The sequence below is a fragment of the Cervus canadensis genome, chromosome 31, assembly GCF_019320065.1.
Source record: "Cervus canadensis isolate Bull #8, Minnesota chromosome 31, ASM1932006v1, whole genome shotgun sequence".
Taxonomy (NCBI): Eukaryota; Metazoa; Chordata; class Mammalia; order Artiodactyla; family Cervidae; genus Cervus; species Cervus canadensis.
This window is the reverse complement of record NC_057416.1, coordinates 21,074,184-21,095,876: the sequence shown is the minus strand read 5'-3', so window position 1 is coordinate 21,095,876 and position 21,693 is coordinate 21,074,184. Positions and strand designations below refer to the sequence as shown.

The 21,693-nt window shown below is 35.0% G+C and overlaps 1 protein-coding gene across 1 annotated transcript in view; it reads right to left on the bottom strand.

Annotated features, from left to right (window-relative positions):
• SGCZ (sarcoglycan zeta) overlaps positions 1-21,693 on the bottom strand; it is a 1,068,194-nt gene that overhangs the window by 170,214 nt on the left and 876,287 nt on the right. The window contains exon 3 of the mRNA XM_043454521.1: positions 4,214-4,315. Within this exon, the coding sequence (XP_043310456.1) occupies positions 4,214-4,315 (102 nt within the window). The remainder of the gene's footprint in view (positions 1-4,213; positions 4,316-21,693) is intronic.

Below are 21,693 nucleotides of genomic sequence, written 5' to 3'. Positions count from 1 at the left end.
TCCCTTGGACTGCAAGGAGATCCAACCAGTCCATCCTAAAGGAGATCAGTCCTAAATATTCATTGGAAGGACTGATGCTGAAGCTCAAACTCCACTTCTTTGACCACCTCATGGGAAGAGTTGACTCACTTGAAAAGACTCTGATGCTGGGAGGGTTTGGGGGCAGGAGAAGCGGACGACAGAGGACGAGATGGATGGATGGCATCACCGACTCGATGGACACGGGTTTGGGTGGGCTCCGGGAGTTAGTGATGAACAGGGAGGCCTTGCATGCTGCGGTTCATGGGGTTGCAAAGAGTTGGACATGACTGAGCGACTGAACTGAACTGATTTAACTTGAATAAAGACACTGGAGTAAAACAATAAACCCCATCTGCATTAAACATCTGAATGTGAAATAAAGTGATAAGAATGCTAATAACAAAAAGATTATAGAGGCTTACAGGTATCTGTTTGTATGGATTGGTTTTGCAAAGGAGAAAGGAACCTGAATAGAGGAGATTCTCCAGGGCAGCTGAGGGCACAGGGTCAGGAGATTATCAGGCTGTGTAAGCAGGAGAGAGGTTTGGTGAACTTGCCTGGCCCCACGGCTTTGTGTCCGAACCCTCTAAAGAACTGAACACAGGAGGTGAAAAACTGATTGCATCCAAGAACCCAGTCAACACTGGAGCTTCGAAGCCAAATGAAATGACTGGAAGCAAAGGGAAGGTGGAACCCTGCTCACAGATCTGCTAATGCAGGAATCCTGAAAAATGCAAACGCGTCTGCTTTGCTGTGGAGTTACTGGGATTGGAATTAACTGGTGGTTTTCCCCGACACAATTATCAGCCTGTCATGCACGATGCTGGGGTTGTGGGGCAGTGGTGAGGTAACAGCTTAACTGAGGATCCTTAAACAGGAAAAAAACCAAAAACTAAGAGAGGTGTTCAGCTAAAATCAAATGAAATTCTTGTTGCTGTTGTTCAGTCAGTAAGTCGGGTCTAACACCATGAATTGCAGCACGCCAGGCGTCTCTGTCCATCACTGTCTCCCTGAGTTTGCTCAAACAGTGAAGTTGGACAATATTTAAAATTGCCCTAGAGAACTCATGATGCAATTTTTTTTCCAATAGGAGTTGGCGAAATGTAGATAGTTTAGCCATCTCAGTACCCTGAATTTTTGAAATCTTGAGAAACATTTAAAGTACATTAAAAAGCTTGTGATACAAGTCTTAAATTCCTGATAATTTAAATATTTAACTTAATGTTAGACTGCATTCATTAAAGTCCCATTCAGAATATTATATATAAAGTCAATTCCATATCTTTGAATATTTTGTACCCAAAGAAAACAATACACTTAACCTCACAAATGTTCAATGAGTACATACTCTATGAAAATAATGTCAATTTTGAAGATGCATTGAATTCTAAGATATTTTAAGCACACAACATGCTTTTCTGTGTGTGCTAATATGATCAATCACTTTAAAAGGTTGTTTTCTTAAAAGCATGAAGAAGAGAGTAAACTTCATGGGTAATAACAGAACTTCAAATGTCTATAGAATTTTGGTGGTGAGCACAGGGCCCGTGAGCTTGAGGGTAGAACCAGCCCATGATTTATTAAAGTAGGAGGTTAGGTGCTTATGTCTATGGGCAACTGCACTTTCTGAACAATAGAAATGTACTGTCTTTCTACAGGATTAAATAACTACATAACTAGAAAATAAATTTCAGAGTGGGATACTGGCTAAATACAAAGACGGCAATCCACTGGCATTAGTGCAGGAAAGCACACACACACATAAATACACACAAATCAAAATTGCAGGAACAAAATTTGCACAAATCAAAATTGTAGTAAACTTCTATTTTTCTCACTTAGTTGAATTTTCATAATTACATTTTGAATTTATTAGATTTTCTTATTTTACCTACAGGAATTTTGACACTTTATCATAAAAACATTTGAATACATGAAAATGTGTAGAAAGATTGAAATGTACAGTGGAATTTAAAAAATGATGTAAAATCACATCTCTACAAGTATTACTGAGTATTTTATGTTCTTTTGTAACCTAAGAATTAGGCATTTTGATCAGTTTCTACCAAACTCACATTATTAATGAGAAAATGAAGGCTCAGAAACATTGTGGCTGACTTTTTAAAACAGCGAATAAACTTTATGGCAGAGAAAAAACAACTGCATGTGTTCACGGTAAGAGAGTCTTAATGTGGAGCCTGCTTATAAAAGATACATTTTTCTCCTTAGTTTAAATATTTATTTTTGTGGCATATGGGTAGAGCCATTTTCAAGGAGTAAATGAGTCTCTCTTTTGTTCTCAAACCAGACCTCCAGTCTGACTGCTAATGGAACATGCTCGCTCCTGCCTGGGCGGTACCGCACTTCACAGGTACTGAGAGGCAAAGGATAATGAGCGGAGGAGCGCCAGGGCTGGGGATGGGAAAGGGAGCATGCAGATTTCAATCAATATGGTGGGTTTTAGAAATGCTTGTGAACTTTCCCAGGGATAAAGGTTAGAAAGCCCATCTGTCGCTACCTCACATTTAAATGCTATAAGAGTAAATTCCTTCTTATTTGGTCCACAGATGGAGTGAACATACATTGCAGGTTCTTCGGAAAATCCTTGTTTACACCTGTTGCTATACTCTCAAAAATGTTCCTACTGGGAAGGTAAACTTTATGACCCTCCTACCGACAGGGACCTTGACAATCCTTATCTAAACTATACTCTAAGGAAAATACTCCAAATCGATCTAAAATGGCTCTGAAAATAAATCTTTTTTTTTTTTTTTTTTGTGGGGGGGTCATCCCTGTATTTATCAATAGGATATATTTTCAAAGAAGTTCCTGCCTATGGTGACTCTCACCTTTGTCCTATGTTAAGTACTATTTTTCATTTTCATGTATGAGTTTGCATTTCTTCAAATATGAAATTATTTAATAGTGCCAAACACAGGAAGGAATCATAAAATAACTGAGTGGTGATGACTTCCAATCAAAGGGAAGATGCTAATATGTGTTACCATGCTATTTTTTCAGTTTTCATAAAAATAAAAAAGAACACCAAACTTTTAAATTTAAGTGGTTTTGCTTGTTTATTCATGTAAGGTCAGGTGTGCATATGGATCTATATTGTTATTTATTCTCTGACCAAAATCTAGAAAATAATTTTAATAAAAAATTTCCAGTACCCAGAGTAGCAGTCACTAAATACATCATTAGAAAGTATTGCAGGTTCACACATAACAAAATAAAGGTTAAACATAATATAATTATCCTAATTAGAATTTTTATAGAAAATAATCCTTTGTTCTGTGTTCACTTTGATATTTAAGGGAAAAAATAGCCTTGAAGCAAATTATAAAATTTTGGCTTATTGTGCAACTCATTTGCTAATATATTACATCGATAATATTAAAACATTACTCTAGTCTAAAATAGACTTTGATATTTATGAAATAAGGTTAATAATCTTTCCATACTTTATATAACAATCTAATTATTCTATTTTATTACATTTCTTTCCACACATGCACAGTTGTCTCAGGGGAGTGCCTATTACATTTGAAACAGTCTAGTGAGATTTTGAGGTACAAAAGATACTACCTTCTGAGAAATAACACACTTAAGCCAAAATAAGCAATGTTAAGTAAGCTATAATGTTTTGATTTGTAGCATGCTGCCAGGTGGTAAAATACACATAGCACACACACACACATACACATTGAAAGAGTAAATATTTTTACTGGTTTTAAATAATGTAGATCCAGAAATAAATTTAATTTCTGTACTAAGACTTTTTGTCACCTCTTTTAAAAAATGCATGTCCATTAAAGCTGAAAAGATGCATTAATATATTGAATTAGAATCATTTATTAAAGCCAAGGTTCTTGCAAAAATTACTCAAAATATGTTAAATGCCCCTTTTGGAATGAATATAACTGGATTTTTAATGTCAGAGGGCATATTTTATAGACTAACAAAAGCAACACTGCAGTTTAATTAAAAAAGGCTCTCTAATTTATCAGTTTGAAACTAACCTTCTCCACGGGTTTTTCAATTGTTTCATTGTTTTGATTTCTTCAAATAAGTCTTAGCATAGAGTAACTAAATGCATACTGAAGAGATAAGGGGTTTTGTCTTCCTATTTCAAGCTAAAACATAACCTCTAAATTATCTTTTACAGTAAGCCAAAGCCAGTATCACATACCTTTCGAGAATGAATTTCTTTCACATACAATGGAAGTAGAAACTCAGATATACCTTCAAGTCGGATTCCCTTCTTGGTGACTCTCAGATTTCCCATACCATCCTACAAGCAATGAAATATAGTTCACTTTTAGGTTAACTGGAGAATGAATAACTGGCCATAATTTTCTTAGGCCTAAAGTGAGAAAACAGTAAGCTCAAATCCGTGATGATTTAAGGAAAATGAGAGGCTGAATCTACTTAATGAATGATTGCAGCAGTTGGCATGCATACAGTGGGCTCTGTTTAAAATGAACAGGAAAAGAGTATAGAGGACCTGGTCGCTTCTTTCCAGTCTAACAGAGACTAGGACTCATCTGTGAATAAACCCTATACTTTCTTCATGCACCAACACTTTTAATTATTTATTAGGCATAATTATACTTGCTTCCTGATTATTAAAAACAACTTTGTTTGCGGAGAGATCTAATGATATTTTACATGACAGTTATACACATATTTATACTATAAATACTCACATTTGAACAAGCAATTAATGATCGACTAGTGTAAGTAAGCATGGTGTCCCAGTACTTTAATCATGGGTAACGCTTATGTCCTTTTCTTTAGAAAATAATACTCCATGAGTATGATAAAACAGGGCACCAATAATATTTATGAAACAAAAAATAAAAATAGTAAGAACAGAGTACTGATAGGAATCAAAGAAAGGAGATTTCACATCTGGTTGGAGAGTACACCATTTCTCGTGGAAGAGACTGACTGTGATAAAGACCTTAAGAACATGGAGTTTCAACAAGAGATGTCCCTAGAGGGAGGAACAAACTGACCATTCTGGTCACAACAGGAAATAGCATTCCATCCAACCTGGCTAATGGAATATCATGAGTGAAAACAATTAGGAATACGTTTTGAGGTCAGAGAAAGGAAAGCCATGAATGCAAAGCTCAGGAATCTGTATGTATTGATACAACAGCCTCCAAGAGAAGGAACATAAAAAGTTCTTGAATAGCTCAATGTTTTAAAATGATTAGAGTTATACTTTAAGGAAAATCTGGTAGAAGTACTATGTGGAGCTATCTAGAGTGTCAGTGATAATGCACAACTCTGTAGTAAGTGAGAGGAGTGTGGTCAAAGAGCAACTTTCAAGACCTGGTGACTAATTTTTTCTTGAGATACTGAAAAGGGGGCCGTTTACAATTGACCCAAGGATTTACAACTATGACTATGTAAGGACAAGTAGTGAGTTTTACAATTGAAATAGGGAAATCTGTAAGCTCAATGGCAAAAATAAGTTCAGCTTTGAACTTTCTAACTATACTTCAAGAAGTATTACACAATTCAGAATTTTATTCATCAATCAACACATCTGTAGAAAGCAGGCTGGGGAGAGACAGTTGCTTTGGTCTTGCTTGACATTATCATGATGGAAGAGCAAGTTCTATATGGGGGGAAAAAAAGTATATAAAAACAAAGGAGAAGCTCTTAGAAAATGAGTAGGTCTGTAGGTTGGAAAGACACATTCTTTACATTCTGGAAGGCTGGGATTAGTAGAAGAGGAAAGGCAAGAAATTCAGATAGTCCTTGCCTCTAACCTCTGCTCTGACCTCAAAAGAAAGTCAATGAAATAGTAGAACAATGGATAGAATTTTGAATAAGAACTGAGGGCCTTTTTTCTTTAACTCAGACAAAGAAAATCACTAAGAAGAGAAATGGAAATATTTTGAGGTGGAGAGATTTCAGTCCTCTCACAGAAGGAGAAAATAATTGATTCTGGTTGAACTGAACTTTTGGATCAAACAGAGGAATTCACTTCTTGAGCTTGAACTTTTTATCAGCTTGAACTTCAAGCTGCCACTGAAAATGCCTAATAGGGAAATGAACTAATTTTTTTTTAACATGAAAATTTCAAGCATCACTGAAGACAAATTCTGATGAGAAAACAGGCATACTTTTTTTACTCTGAGACAGAACTAATTTATATCAGTTTTATAACATCCTCTTTCCCTTCTGCAACTGAAGTGTCTGATATAGATATTAGTTACAGGGTCATTCATTCACTGACTCTTAAGAGTTTTGCAACAGTGTGCAACAGAAATAGAATTAACAGTGATAGAGTTTCAAAATTGAGGATTTATTAGACAGGAATGGCAAAAAGTCATAGGAATGTGGTGTTCTAAAGTAACAAAAGAATAATGTCCCTCAAATGGCATTATTTTTTCTTATTAAGTAGAGACATGTAAAGCCAGAAAAATAAGATTGGGCTACAAAAATAGCACATAAAAAAGAATATCAATGGGTGACAAATTAATGATCAAGTTCAATAGGGGTTAAGAAATACAAGAAATGCTGACAGGTTTGTCATCAGAAATTGGAAACTCAGATTTTCAGATCTTGAAGGCGAGAACATTTCCAGACATGATAAGGTCTAGAGGACATAGGAGCTGCAGAAGTAGACTAGAGACAGAACTCTTTCAGTACTAAAATAGTAGTACATATAGTGACATGTGGCCTTCAAATACAGTTTTGTTTCAGAGGGTTTTCTTGAGTTAATCTCACACAGTGGCTGTCCAGGTATGTTCTCAAACGCCTACCTGAAAGAAGCATTCTGAAGTGCTCCCATGAAGTTGCTTTGCAAATGTTTAAGGCAACTGCTAGACTATCTCAATATGCCAGCAAATTTAGAAAACTCAGCAGTGGCCACAGGACTGGAAAAGGTCAGTTTTCATTCCAATCCCTAAGAAAGGCAATGCCAAACAACGCTCAAACTACCGTACAATTGTACTACACACAAGCAAAATAATGCTCAAAATTCTTCAAGCCAGGCTTCAATAGTACATGAACCATGAACTTCCAGATGTTCAAGCTGGATTTAGAAAAGGCAGAGGAACCAGAGATCAAATTGCCAACATCCGTTGGATTATCAAAAAACGAAGAGAGTTTCAGAAAAACATCTATTTCTGCTTTATTGACTATGCCAAAGCCTTTGACTGTGTGGACCACAACAAAGTCTGGAAAATTCTTAAAGAGATGGGAATCTCAGACCACCTTACCTGCCTCTTGAGAAATTTGTATGCAGGTCAGGAAGCAACAGTTAGAACTGGACTTGGAACAACAGACTGGTTCCAAATCAGGAAAGGAGTACATCAAGGCTGTATATTGTCACCCTGCTTATTTAGCATATATGCAGATTACATCATGAGAAATGCTGGGCTGGATGAAGCACAAGCTGGAATCAAGATTGCTGGGAGAAATATCAATAACCTCAGATATGCAGGTGACACCACCCTTATGGCAGAAAGCGAAGAAGAACTAAAGAGCTTCTTGATGAAAGTGAAAGAGGAGAGTGAAAAAGTTGGCTTAAAGCTCAACATTCAGAAAACTAAGATCATGACATCTGGTCCCATCACTCCATGGCAGATAGACGGGGAAACAGTGGAAACAGTGACAGACTTTATTTTCGGGGGCTCTAAGATCACTGCAGATGGTGACTGCAGCCATGATTTAAAAGATGCTTGCTCCTTGGAAGAAAAGTTATGAACAACCTAGATAGCATAATAAAAAGAAGAGACATTACTTTGCTAACAAAGGTCCATCTAGTCAAAGTTATTGTTTTTCCAGTGGTCATATATGGATGTGAGAGTTGGACTATAAAGAAACTGAGCACTGAAGAATTGATGCTTTTGAACTGTGCTGTTGGAGAAGACTCTTGAGAGTCCCTTGGACTGCAAGGAGATCCAACCAGTCCATCCTAAAGGAGATCAGTCCTGGGTGTTCACTGGAAGGACTTATGCTGAAGCTGAAACTCCAATACTTTGGCCACCTGATGCGAAGAACTGACTCATTGGAAAAGACCCTGATGCTGGGAAAGATTGAGGGCAGGAGGAGATGGGGACAACAGAGGATAAGATGGCTGAATGGCATCACCAACTCAATGGACATGAGTTTGAGTTAGCTCTGGGAGTTGGTGATGGACAGGGGGGCCTGGTGTGCTACAGTTCATGGGGTTGCAGATTTGGACACAACTGAGTGACTGAACTGAACTGAGACTATCTCAGAGCAATAGAAACAAATTCTATCATGAATATAATTCACAGTTCAATATTATTCTTAAAAAATGTTTTCATAAGATGTCTAAAATAAAAGAACTAGATATCCAAATTAAAGGTGATATTATATATATTATATGCATACTTAATTTGGGGAAGTTTTGAATCTTAAGCTCAGTGTTATCTTTCTATATAACACAGAATTTGGGGGAATATAGATATATTTCATTTAAATTAGATGAAATGGAACTTCCCTGTGTAAATGTAGAACTGTTACCATAGTTTAGTGTTGTGAATCTAACCTTGCTCCACTATGTTCATTAGTCTTTTTCTTGTAAGTTTCTCTATATTATTTACATGTAGTTATAAAATACATGAAACTGTATAATATATAGTTACTGTATAATTAACCTGATATTCACATTCACATACCAAGTCCACCAATAAATTATGAGATGATGAAATAATCTGGTTTCTCTTATGTAGGAGAATTGGAAAAGTGTATTTATTCCTACTGTCAGTATAGCTTCTTGATTCACTGTATTCCTGGTCCCTTACAAATCTAAAGGGAGAAAATAATTTCTGGATTTCCTGTCAAGACTGACATTGCCAAAACACCAGAAAATAACAGAATCTAGCACACCTATAGTACAGACCCTAACCTTGGCTCTGCTATCTTCATCCTGTGTAAGCTTAAACAATTTAACTCACTATTTTGCATGTTAATTTTGTTATATGTAAAAGGAATAATATTTAGCTATGAGTTTATAGTAAGGATGCCATGAGGATGTAAACTGATTAAAATCATGTTTATCTTATGAGTTCTTCTATACACATGTAGAAGCACTCAAAAGTTTTAACCATTATTACATCTTATTTGAAATTTTATCTCATATTATTGTAAAAATTCATATTGTTTACTTTCAAGGGATTATCTTTGAACTTCAGCAGACATTAAATACGTTAAACTTTATCATCATTATAGTTATAATCTATAGTAGGATAGCTTGGATTTGAAATGTGATTACTATTTACTAACTGTTGACTTTGGCATATTCTTTATCTAAACCTAAATCATTTTCTATAAGAATCAGAAAACAATAGTTTTCCTTATGTGGATGTTGTAGCAATTTAACAAGATAATATGTAAATGCCTTGTTCCTGGATCTAGCATATTCTTGATAGTTATTCCCTGTAGTTTATTTAAATTAATACTATGATGATAATAAATATAATTAATCTCTATTCAACCTATGTTTTTTAATCTACCTCTCCCATTTTTCATTTTTTCCTTTCTATTCCCAAGGGCAATCATCTCCAACCTGGTAATTGCCTTCATACTTATACTGTTTGGAGTGTAAACTTAACATTGTTTACACTGTTATTTTATTGAATTACTCTTTACATCATCTAAACCGTTGGATTATATAGGTTGATGCCATTCCTTTTAAATATTTAATGTGCTTTCTAAATAATCCATTATAAATATTATCACTTTCGTGTTAAGGAATAATATCAAAAAAGCATCTCTCCTACTGTATCTTTTTAAAATTTTTTTTAATTGGTGGAAAATTGCTTTATAATTTTTTATTGGTTTCTGCTGTGTAACAATTCAGTTCAGTCATAATTACATATATAAATTCCTTCCCTTGCTCTTCTCCTTCTCCTTAGCCCATCCCACCCCTGTAGGTCATCACAGGGCACCAGGCTGACTTCCTGTGTTATTTAGCAACTTTCCACTAACTGTCTGTCTCACACATGATAGTGAATGTATGTCAATGCTACTTTCTCAGTTCATCCCACCCCCACCTTTCCCTAATGTGTCCACAACTCAGTTCTCTGCTAGGTTCATCAGGACCATTTTTCTAGATTCCATATTGATGCATTTATATATGATACTTGTTTTTCCCTTTCTGACTTCACTCTCTTTAAGAGGCTCTAGATTCATCCACCTCACTACAACTGACTCAAATTTGTTCTTCTTTACAGCTGAGTAATACTTCATTGTATAATTATACCACAACATCTTTATACATTTATCTGTCAATGACATCTCAGTTGTTTCCACGTCCTGACTATTATAAATATTGCTCTAATGAACGCTGGTACATGTGTCTTTTCAAGGTGTGGTTTTCTCAAAGTATATGCCCAGTAGCGGGATTGTTGGGTCATGTGGTAGATTTATTCCTAGTTGTTTTTTTTTTTTTAAGGACTCTTCATATTGTTTTCCACAGTGGATGTATTAGTTATCAGTTTTCAGTTTTCAATGGTGCAGGAAGGTTCCCTTTTCTCCACACTTTCTCCAGCATTTATTGTTTGTAGACTTTTTGATGATGGCCATTCAGACTGGAATAAGGTGGTACCTCGTTTCTCTTGCTACATCTTAAGCTTCTTCTTTGGAGTGATTTTCAACACCCTTGGTGTGTCTCATGTAATTCTTTGTTTTTCGGATTATTCTTTTCTCATCATCATCCACTCTTTATCTACTAAACTATAAAGCTAATGTTTTTCAAAAAGTTCTGTCTCGTCATTTTAATTTCTTTTTTAAAAACTGGGTTACAAATAACATAAAATATTATACTGATATTAGCTTCATGTGTGGAACATAATGTTTCAATATTTCTATACATTTTAAAGTGATCACCACGATAAGACCAGTTGCCATCCAGTCACCATGCAAAGCTGTTATAATATTATTGGCTCTCTTCCTTATGTCACAGCTCAGTGACTTATTTTATATCTGAAAGTCTACAGTTGCAGCATTATTTATGCTATTCAAGATATGTAGACACCTAAGTGCTCACTGTGAGATGAATGGATAAGGAAACTCTCTCTCTCTTGCTCTCCCTCTCTCTCACACATACACTGAAATATTACTCAGCCTTTTAAATTTCCTGATTCAAATATTTTGTTTGAATTGATCTTCATCCTCATCTCTTCTTAATACTCTTACCCATCATTCAAGGCTCATACGATTTGCATTTAGAGACTGCAAAGCTATCTTTATTATAATTTTCACACACTTGATTTTTTGATTTAGAGACTTCAAAGCCATCTTTATTACAATTTTCACACACTTGATTTTTTATTCAGAAGTATTTTTTTGGAGTTTATTATAAGAGACTGTCTTTAAAATAAATCATAGATATTAAGGGTAACAAAGAGAATATTGATAGCCATGTTATGTTGAATATAAAATCCACAACCATAACTTTGCAATCATCTGACAATAATTCACTCTGTCCTATCTCACATAGTTTTTAAGACCCTTGTCTGTCTGGTATTAGAAGGTGTCCTTAGATGGTGGCCATTCTCAGAATTGGAATTACTCCTAACAGGCAAATGTAATTGTCAATAAATGAGTGTGTTTACATGGAACGGAGAAAAGTTTTAAAAAATGATATGATCATTAAATAACACAGAAAATATGGTATATGATTAATTATTTACATTAAAAATCTTTTCAAAGAAAGGTGAAAGAATCCAGGAGGCAATTACATATAGATTTTAGACATTTTTTTGGATAAGTTAAAAAATAAATGTCTTGCAAATTACTAGCATCATACATTTCAAAAATTTGAATAGGAAGGAAGATAAATACATATTTTATATGGATTTGAGTATCTAATGATATTCCCTCTGTATTTCAACTTGCATGAGGAAATAACCTTTAAGGCAATTTAGACACAAATTAGAGCTCAATATGGTGAGTATCTGTGAGACTGTGCAAATTAAATATCTTAAATAAAGAAATATATGGAGAAATGGAGGTATTATATTGCTAAAATATAATTACAAATTACTTTTAAAGGTCTTTTTGTTATTTATTCTTTCTTGCACGCTAAAGGAATAAAAAAATCTATTTAATTTCCAACTGTTATTTAAAGATGAGAAAATTCTCTTTAAAGTGTCTAAGGATTTTTTTTTCTTACCTGTTTTATGATATTATTTATAATTTATAATGAGCTATTTTTCCCCAAGCATAAGAGAAAGAAGAAATAAAACATAAGTTGGTAGGTTGCTTTATACTTGTGTTTTTACTATGCTGTTTGCTGTAGGCCTGTATTTTATTTTCATTATAATTGGACTTCCTTATTCCTGCCTATTATTAGGAAATAAACTCTACAGTAATAAAGATTGGTAGACTTAGAAAACTGATCTCTCATTCAGCTTGTATAGAAACGTCTTTAGAGATTATTTTTAATAATAAAACTTTTGTTATCCAGAGCACTATTTATTCCTTTGGTTCTTAGCCAGTTATTGTTTCATAATTTATACTTTACCGATTGTCAGAGCTGTAAAAATGTTTTAAATATATGATATATTAAATAAAATAAATACTGTACTTTGTATCTCTTATTTGGTGTTCTTTTAACTATGTGAGTGGTTTTTAAAAAAGCATAATAAAATAAAATGCAATTTGTCTTCCAAGTTTTTTTCTACTTATAATACAAATCCTTGATAAATAATTCCTTCTTTTTCTAACAACCCACAAATCACTAGTCTCATAGAGCATATGTCATTAACAACAAATTCATCAGAGTTAATATGTACTGGATAAAAATAAAATGCCAAACAAAAATATGTTAATCTGATGTGGCATACATGATCACAGTTATCCAGTTAATGGAGAAAAAATGGATATGTTTTATAAATTCAATGAGCCTATATATATTTTGGGAACCAGCAATATATATTATATATATGTACATACACATATATATGCACACACATACATATAAAGAGCTACTTAAAATAATGGAGAAATAGATCATAGTTATTTGATCCAATAAGAATGTTTGACCACTAAATTATTTTATTTTTAATATTCTTGAAAAAAAGTTTTCTTACAGGACATCTTTTGGAATCACAATCAGGAAAAAAAAAATATTGGTGTGGTTTGGTCTAATGATCTAAATTTAACCATATGATACAACCTTAAACGTGCATGGAAGCAGTAGCATTGTGCCACTTTAACATGAAGTTAAGGTTACATTCTGAGGATGCTGGAGAAGGAACTGGCGGCCCACTCCAGTATTCTTGCCTGGAGAATCCCATGGAAAGAGGAGCATGGAGGGCTACAGTCCATGGGTGGCAGAGAGCTGGACACGACTGAATGACTAATAACACTGAGGATGTGCAAGAGACAGAGACTTGCTAATAAAGAGTGCTGTAGGGACACCAAGCATGCTATTAAAAACAAATCATATTTCTTGGTGTAGAGACAGTGGCAAAGAACCTCAGGCATTTGACTTATGAAAAATAATAAATAAAAAATTAATAATAACAATGTGTACCTTAAAGACTGTCATCTGTAAATGGGTGACTGAAAAAACATCCATATTTTAATCTGTGTAACAAAAGTATAAAGCCTCAAGCTTCACTATTAGTGTGTCTGTCTTTCCTAAATATGTTTGATAGTATATCAGAATTATAATAAACTCTGGAAAAAGAGTTCAGCTTTCAAATAAATTTAGGAAACCACTGCAAAATGTGTTCCCACTCAGAGATTCATAATGCACATTAGCATTCTCAACACTCTGAGAAGTCCAGAAGAGAGAAATACTTTATCTAATACAAACTTCCCCAAACAATTGTCCAAAGGGACTCCCCTCCACCCCCAACTCACTCATTTACCTTTTGAAATAGGTGCAGTGGTGTTCCTTTGAACATACTGTGTTCACTTACATTTTATAAACTCTGAAGGAAGACATACTCTAAAAGGAGGTCCCTGTTTAGCATGAAAGCTTGAAAAGATGTGATTAAAGAATTAAAAGCTACCATGTCTCCACAGACACTTACTGAAAGCCTATGTAGAGTGCCACTCAATTCTGTTGATAATTCAGCTTCCCAGATATATTGAAAAACTGAAGAGGCTATAGTGAACACGGCTAAGAATCCAGGCTGCTTCTGAGATATAACTTCTTGTCAATAAGATAGGCAGTGCTGAGGACACCTCTGGTTTTTGCATATAGATGTCTGTTACTGTACGGATAATTTAGTTTCTAAAACAAGAATCACTTCTTTGAACAAGATCACATTTCTGGACCTGTAAATTAAGAATAAGACCTTAGAGTATGGTAACTATACATAGGCAGGCCTCAAGGTAAGGTCTTGTATAAAAATTCCTTCTAAACATCCAAGACAACATTTTTGGTTTCTACCCTAACTATGGAATTAATCCTAAGAGCTTAGTACAGAGAAATTTAGCAAATGGCACATTGTCACAACAACCCTATAAAATAGACATATTATTGCCCTCATTTTATTTAAAACACACACACACACAAATAAAGTAAGTGAATTATATGCAGCTATTAAGTTAGCCCAAAGTTTAGTTTTCTCATTCTTAGTCAGTCTAACAACAATAGGGATAGAGAATGTAAGCTGAATTTATTTTACTATGTAACCCCATTCAGTTCAGTTCAATTCAGTCGCTCAGTCATGTTAATATTTTTCATTATTATTTATGAACTAATGTGTACTTCGTTTTCTTAGATTGTTTGCCTTTTAATTTTTAAAACATTTCCTTCTCTCACTGACTTCATTTACCAGCACATATTTCTCATTTGACTCAGATCTGTATCATGGTATCCTGAAAACAAATTATTTCTGATAAGACAAAAGTCTACTTCCAAGTGATTATAAAGTTCATCTTAAAAACGAAGCCACCCAGAACAAATTATTGATATTTGTATAGTCGCAGACATTTTAAAAGAGCCTCAGAACAATATTTTCTGTAAATAAAATTACTGTTTCACATTCTTCCTAGTAACTGCTTTGTAATTACTCTCATTCTATAAAACTAAGTTGTGTGTATACATGCATGTGTGTGTGTGTGTGTAGATTTAGAAGAGATGTGTTGCATAGGAAGGGTAGGTAAAGTTAACTTATTGAACCCCAAATTGTAGTCATCTTACTAGCTTGAGACTAAGAGGATATTAGGTGAATGTGAAGACAGACTGAAGGCAGTTGCCCCAATGAACAAGCCATGATTCTTTGCCAAATTTTTGTCCTGAAACAATTTTTTAACCCAGAATTCATTGACCCCTCTTGACAAAGTTTTACAGTCAATGGACAAGTGCAGTTGCCTTAGCCTGAGATTCCTCAGAAATGAAGATGTTGGTTATCGCCATCAGGTAAGCCCGCTAAGTCCAGCAAAAGTCAGATCTCACTTCAATGAAGGACTTGCCCCACCTACTGGGAAAACTAATAGCAGAAAACTTTCAACTTTCAGTCTTACCGGGAAATATCTTAGCTGCAAAGAGCTGTCTTGTCCAAAAATCATGTCTCCCAAGCCCCACCTGGGATGGCCTTCATAGCTTTCAATGTGGTGATATCAATATCCAGCCACCATATGCCCCTCTGGACAATCTCCGGATTCTTTTTTAGCTGCCGAGCTCACTGCGGGATCAATCAATGGTGCTATTCTCTGCACCACATTTTGACTTCTCTCTTCTCTCATCTCAACCCTACTCACTTGATGGAATGTTATTATCTAGTTTATCGAGAAATCTTTTAATCAAAATTCATCTAACTCCATGATACTTTTTAGACTAAAATTAAATTAAAACAGCACAAGGATAAGACTGATGCTAAAAATGTCAGTGAATTATAATCTATGTTAGAGAGATATTAATATTTCTGGCAGGTGAGAAGAAAAGTAGGATAATATGGTATTCATATTGACAACTCAAATATATGATTTTTTTTCTTCTAGAGAGCACTTTATTAATATATTATCACACCAGGAAAGCTCTTTCATCTTCAATGTCTATGCTGCAATCTTTCTCTATGGTTATTCATTTATCACAGAATTTCTTAAAATATTTGTTTTCAATCAATGGTAATTTTTATAATAACTCAGATCCAGACGAATAATGTAGATCTGGGTTAGTTTCAACCTACCCAGATGACAGAAAAAGGACATCTCTTCATCTGAATATTAAATTAAAATTTTGAAGATGACAGCTTAGACTTGTGGTTTTTTCAAATTTTTAAACGTGTACATCTGGAAACTTTTAGGAGGTAAAATATGATTTTTTGTTGCGATATTGGTAGAAATTATTCTAGGTAATAGCTTTATTATTGATCTTGTTTCTAGCTTTTCATACACAATTTAGAGTCATGGGTAAATATTTTCTTTTTCTTCCACACAATGAATTAGTTGTCAATGTCCTATGAAAATGTGGGGATAGGCTTGTGTACTGCCTTTTTGTGTGTGTGGCAGGGCGGGAGGTGTGTACATGCTTTGGAGGAGTGTGTTGGTACTTGGATAAAATCTGAGAATCCAGCCCAGGAAAAGTGAATGAGTAAAATATAGGGTATGTCATGCAGCCATGTGCAGCAAATGAATAAAGGTACACCTACAAACAATACCTAGAAAATGTAAAAAATAGAATAATATTTATATAAATTAAAAATACTTGCATAACAGATGATATTTGTGTCAAAACACATAGAATCACCAAAAGGAATACAATGGTTGACTACAAAGAGGGGGCAAGCACTGATAATGGGAGTGAAAATAGATATATGAATAAAAGGAAAGAAAGAATGAATAAATGAATAAACAAAGTAGTAAACATTGAGAGAATTTTTATGGACAAATGATGTAATAATGACAATGTTTCATAAATTGATGGGCATAATTATCTCAATCTTCTGCACCTGAATTTAAAATTCTTATTATCATTAATGTATCCAATTAAAATTCTTTTTAATGTTTTTGATGGCCTTATCCTCTTAAAAAGCAAATTTTATTTTATCAGTGTCCAAGGATAAATTTAACCTAAAATGTCTTTCATATTCCAAATTATATTCTGGTAAATTATGATCTAATCACAACAGTTTATTGTTTCACAAAAATTCCCATAATGTATCATTTTCTTTGTCTCCTTAAAAACTTCCTTTGTTTTATTCCACTGTTTTTTGCAAAGCTTTATAAATCCTTATTTACTAGAAACTCTATCCCTGTGTTCTGACTTTACTAAGAGAAGGTATTATGCCTCTGAGTTGGAAAAAAATCTCTTGTATTTTTCCTTTACTCACAATATTTCTGATACTAGATGTGTGGGTTTTCCACACAATCAAGCATCCTCTAAGACACCAGGTGGGTGTCCTACAATTTAATCCAATTCTGACAATATGTACCTGGACACAGACCCCACAAGTTAAGGTTCCAGTCCCATGAGATTCCCCCTCCTCCCCACTTCACATGCACCTTGTAAGGTCAGGTTGTTACCTGTGCTTCTGAACAATTGGCTATAAATCAGAGGTTCCCAGAGGCCCCCTCTTCAGGTTTAATTTGACAGAGGAGCTCACAGAACTCAGGGGAACATTATTTTACTAGGTTACTGGTCTATTATGAAAGATAAAATTCAGGAAGAGCCAGATGGAAGTGATGCACAGGGTCAGGTCTGGGAGGGGGTGTGGAGCTTTCATGCACTCTCCAGACCAGAGTCCCAGCACCTCCACGGATTCACCAACAGAGGTGCTCACCAACCTTTGTAACTTTGGAGTTTTTACAAAGGCTTCATCATGCAAGCATGATTAATCATTAACGGCCTCTAGCCCCTCTGTCATTCTTTGGAGAGAGGTTGGGCTGAATATTCCAAGCTTCTAATCACAGGTTGGTCTTTCTGACGACTGTCCCCATCCTGAATCTATCTTAAAGTCCAGGAAGAGCCCCCTCAATAGAACAAAAGACACTCCTATATCCAAGACATTCACCAGGAAATTCACCCAAAAAACAGGGTTAAATAGCAAATAGCAGAACGAAAGAAAGATGTCCCTACTGTCTTTCTCAGAAAATTATAAGGGTTTTAGGAGCTCTGATCCGGAACCAGGGGCAGAGATCAATATCCGCAGTTGACCCTCGAACAGCAAGCATCAGGGTTAGGGGCACAGAACTTCCTTGCGGTCAAAAATTGACCTTCCATATCCACATTTTCACATTACAGATTCAGCCAGCATCAGATTAGCTAGTATGATAATACAGATTTACTGAAAAATATCCACATATAAGTGGAATACTTCAAATCCATGTTTTTCAAGTCAATTGTATATTTTCTATTATTTCACTTCTATTTTTATCTTTAGAATTTATCATAATGCCAGTATAGACAAGCACAAGTACTAGTAAGTTCTTGATAAACATCAATTGAGGTTAAATGCATTTTATAATGTCTATGAGTAATCAGAGTGCCTATGGCAGAGTAGCTCATAGCATACTAAAGCGCTTACTGAAAATATCTACAAAACGTTTAACAAAATAATAAAGCACAAACACATTGTCTTTGAAGGTAAATATACATTGTTGTTGTGGTGAAATATACATCACATAATATTTGCTATGTTTACCATTTCTAAATACATAGTTCAGTGACATAAGTACCTTTGCATTATTATGCAATTGTCATTACACATCATCAGAGATTTTAACCATCTACAACAGCTACTCAGTACCCATTAAATAACTTCCCAAAATCCACTCCCCCAGTCTCTGGCAGCCACTATTCTACTTTATTTCTCTCAGTGCTTTACATCTTTAAACACTGCAACTCTAAGTGCTAAATGTGAATATAATCATACAAAACTTGTCCTTTTGCCTCTCTCTTATTTCACTTAAAATAATGTCTTTGAAATTAACCTTTGTTATTGCTTCTTGGCCTTTTGGCTAAGATCAAGTGAAATTAACTATTGTTGTTAGAATTAACCTCAGAATTTCTTCCTTTTTTTCAGTCTAAATAATATTTCATTGTATGTATATGCCAGATTTTTTCTTTAATCCATTCATCCATGGATGTATACTTAGGTTGCTTCCACAGTTTGTCAATTATGAATATAAACATGCATGTATTTCTTTCATCAGTGTTTTATAGTTTTCTATGTATAGGTCTTTTGTTTCTTTAGGTAGATACACTCCTAAGTATTTTATTCTTTTTGTTGCAATGGTGAATGATATTGTTTCCTTAATTTCTCTTTCTGTTTTCTCATTGTTAGTATATAGGAATGCAAGGGATTTCTGTGTGTTAATTTTATATCCTGCAACTTTACTATATTCATTGATTAGCTCTAGTAATTTTCTGGTAGAGTCGTTAGGGTTTTCTATGTAGAGGATCATGTCATCTGCAAACAGCGAGAGTTTCACTTCTTCTTTTCCTATCTGGATTCCTTTTACTTCTTTTTCTGCTCTGATTGCTGTGGCCAAAACTTCCAAAACTATGTTGAATAGTCGTGGTGAGAGTGGGCACCCTTGTCTTGTTCCTGATTTTAGGGGAAATGCTTTCAATTTTTCACCATTGAGGGTAATGTTTGCTATGGGTTTGTCATACATAGCTTTTATTCTGTTGAGGTATGTTCCTTCTATTCCTGCTTTCTGGAGAGTTTTAATCATAAATGGATGTTGAATTTTGTCAAAGGCTTTTTCTGCATCTATTGAGGTAATCATATGGCTTTTATCTTTCAATTTGTTAATGTGGTATATTACATTGATTGATTTGCGGATATTAAAGAATCCTTGCATTCCTGGGATAAAGCCCACTTGGTCATGATGTATGTAAGACCAGAAACTATAAAACTCCTAGAGGAGAACATAGGCAAAACACTCTCCGACATAAATCACAGCAAGATCCTCTATGACCCACCTCCCAGAATATTGGAAATAAAAGCAAAAATAAACAAATGGGACCTAATGAAACTTAAAAGCTTTTGCACAACAAAGGAAACTATAAGCAAGGTGAAAAAGACAGCCCTCAGATTGGGAGAAAATAATAGCAAATGAAGCAACAGACAAAGGATTAATCTCAAAAATATACAAGCAACTCCTGAAGCTCAATTCCAGAAAAATAAATGACCCAATCAAAAAATGGGCCAAAGAACTAAACAGACATTTCTCCAAAGAAGACATACAGATGGCTAACAAACACATGAAAAGATGCTCGACATCACTCATTATCAGAGAAAGGCAAATCAAAACCACAATGAGGTACCATTACACGCCAGTCAGAATGGCTGCTATCCAAGTCTACAAGCAATAAATGCTGGAGATGGTGTGGAGAAAAGGGAACCCTCTTACACTGTTGGTGGGAATGCAAACTAGTAGAGCCACTATGGAAAACAGTGTGGAGATTTCTTAAAAAACTGGAAATAGAACTGCCACATGATCCAGCAATCCCACTCCTGGGCATGCACACCGAGGAAACCAGATCTGAAAGAGACACATGCACCCCAGTGTTCATCACAGCACTGTTTATAATAGCCAGGACATGGAAGCAACCTAGACTACTGTCAGCAGACGAATGGATAAGGAAGCTGTGGTACATATATACCATGGAATATTACTCAGCAGTTAAAATAATTCATTTGAATCCATTCTAATGAGATGGATGAAACTGGAGCCCATTATACAGAGTGAAGTAAGCCAGAAAGATAAAGACCAATACAGTATACTAACACATATATATGGAATTTAGAAAGATGGTAATGATAACCCAATATGCAAAACAGAAAAAGAGACACAAATGTATAAACAGACTTTTGGACTCTGTGGGAGAAGGCGAGGGTGGGATGTTTCGGGAGAACAACATTGAAACATGTGTATTATCAAGGGTGAAACAGATCACCAGCCCAGGTTGGATGCATGAGACAAGTGCTCGGGCCTGGTGCACTGGAAAGACCCAGAGGGATCAGGTGGAGAGGGAGGTGGGAGGGGCGATCGGGATGGGGAATACATGTAAATCCATGGCTAATTCATGTCAATGTATGACAAAAACCACTACAATATTGTAAAGTAATTGGCCTCCAACTAATAAAAATAAATGGAAAAAAAAACATGCATGTACAAATATCTCTTTGAGGTTACGCTTTCAATTTTGTGGCATAAATATGCAGAAGTGGATTTACTGGGACCAATAATAGATTATTTTACTTTAAAAATTCTATATTTAATTTCCTGAGTTACCTTATACTATTTTTCAGAATGACAGTACCATTTTACTGATGTAGTAGTACACTTGGGTTCCAATTTCTCTACATCCTCACCAACTCTTGTTAATTTGTTTTTCTTTGTGTTTCAATATCATAGCAATCCTTTTCACTGTGAAGAGGGGTAACATATTTCAAGTAGTTGGACTTGCAGGGCCAAGATGCTGAAAGGAAAGAGACTTATGGATTAGCTTCTTGTTTACTTATTTTCCTTCTGAAGCACTTGCCAACTTAAACAGCTCAAGACAAGAAGCTGAGGTTAAAAAACTAGAAGAGAATCGATAAGCTATAGAGAGGACAGCATCACTGTCTACAATCTCATGGTCCTGAGGAGAGAAAAATGAAATTTCAGGCTTGTCAAAGCAGCTAGATCTTGAGGGACTAAAGTACTAATAGAGAAAGGGTAGGTGAAAAAAAGTGAAACTTGGACTCTGTGCAGGGTTTT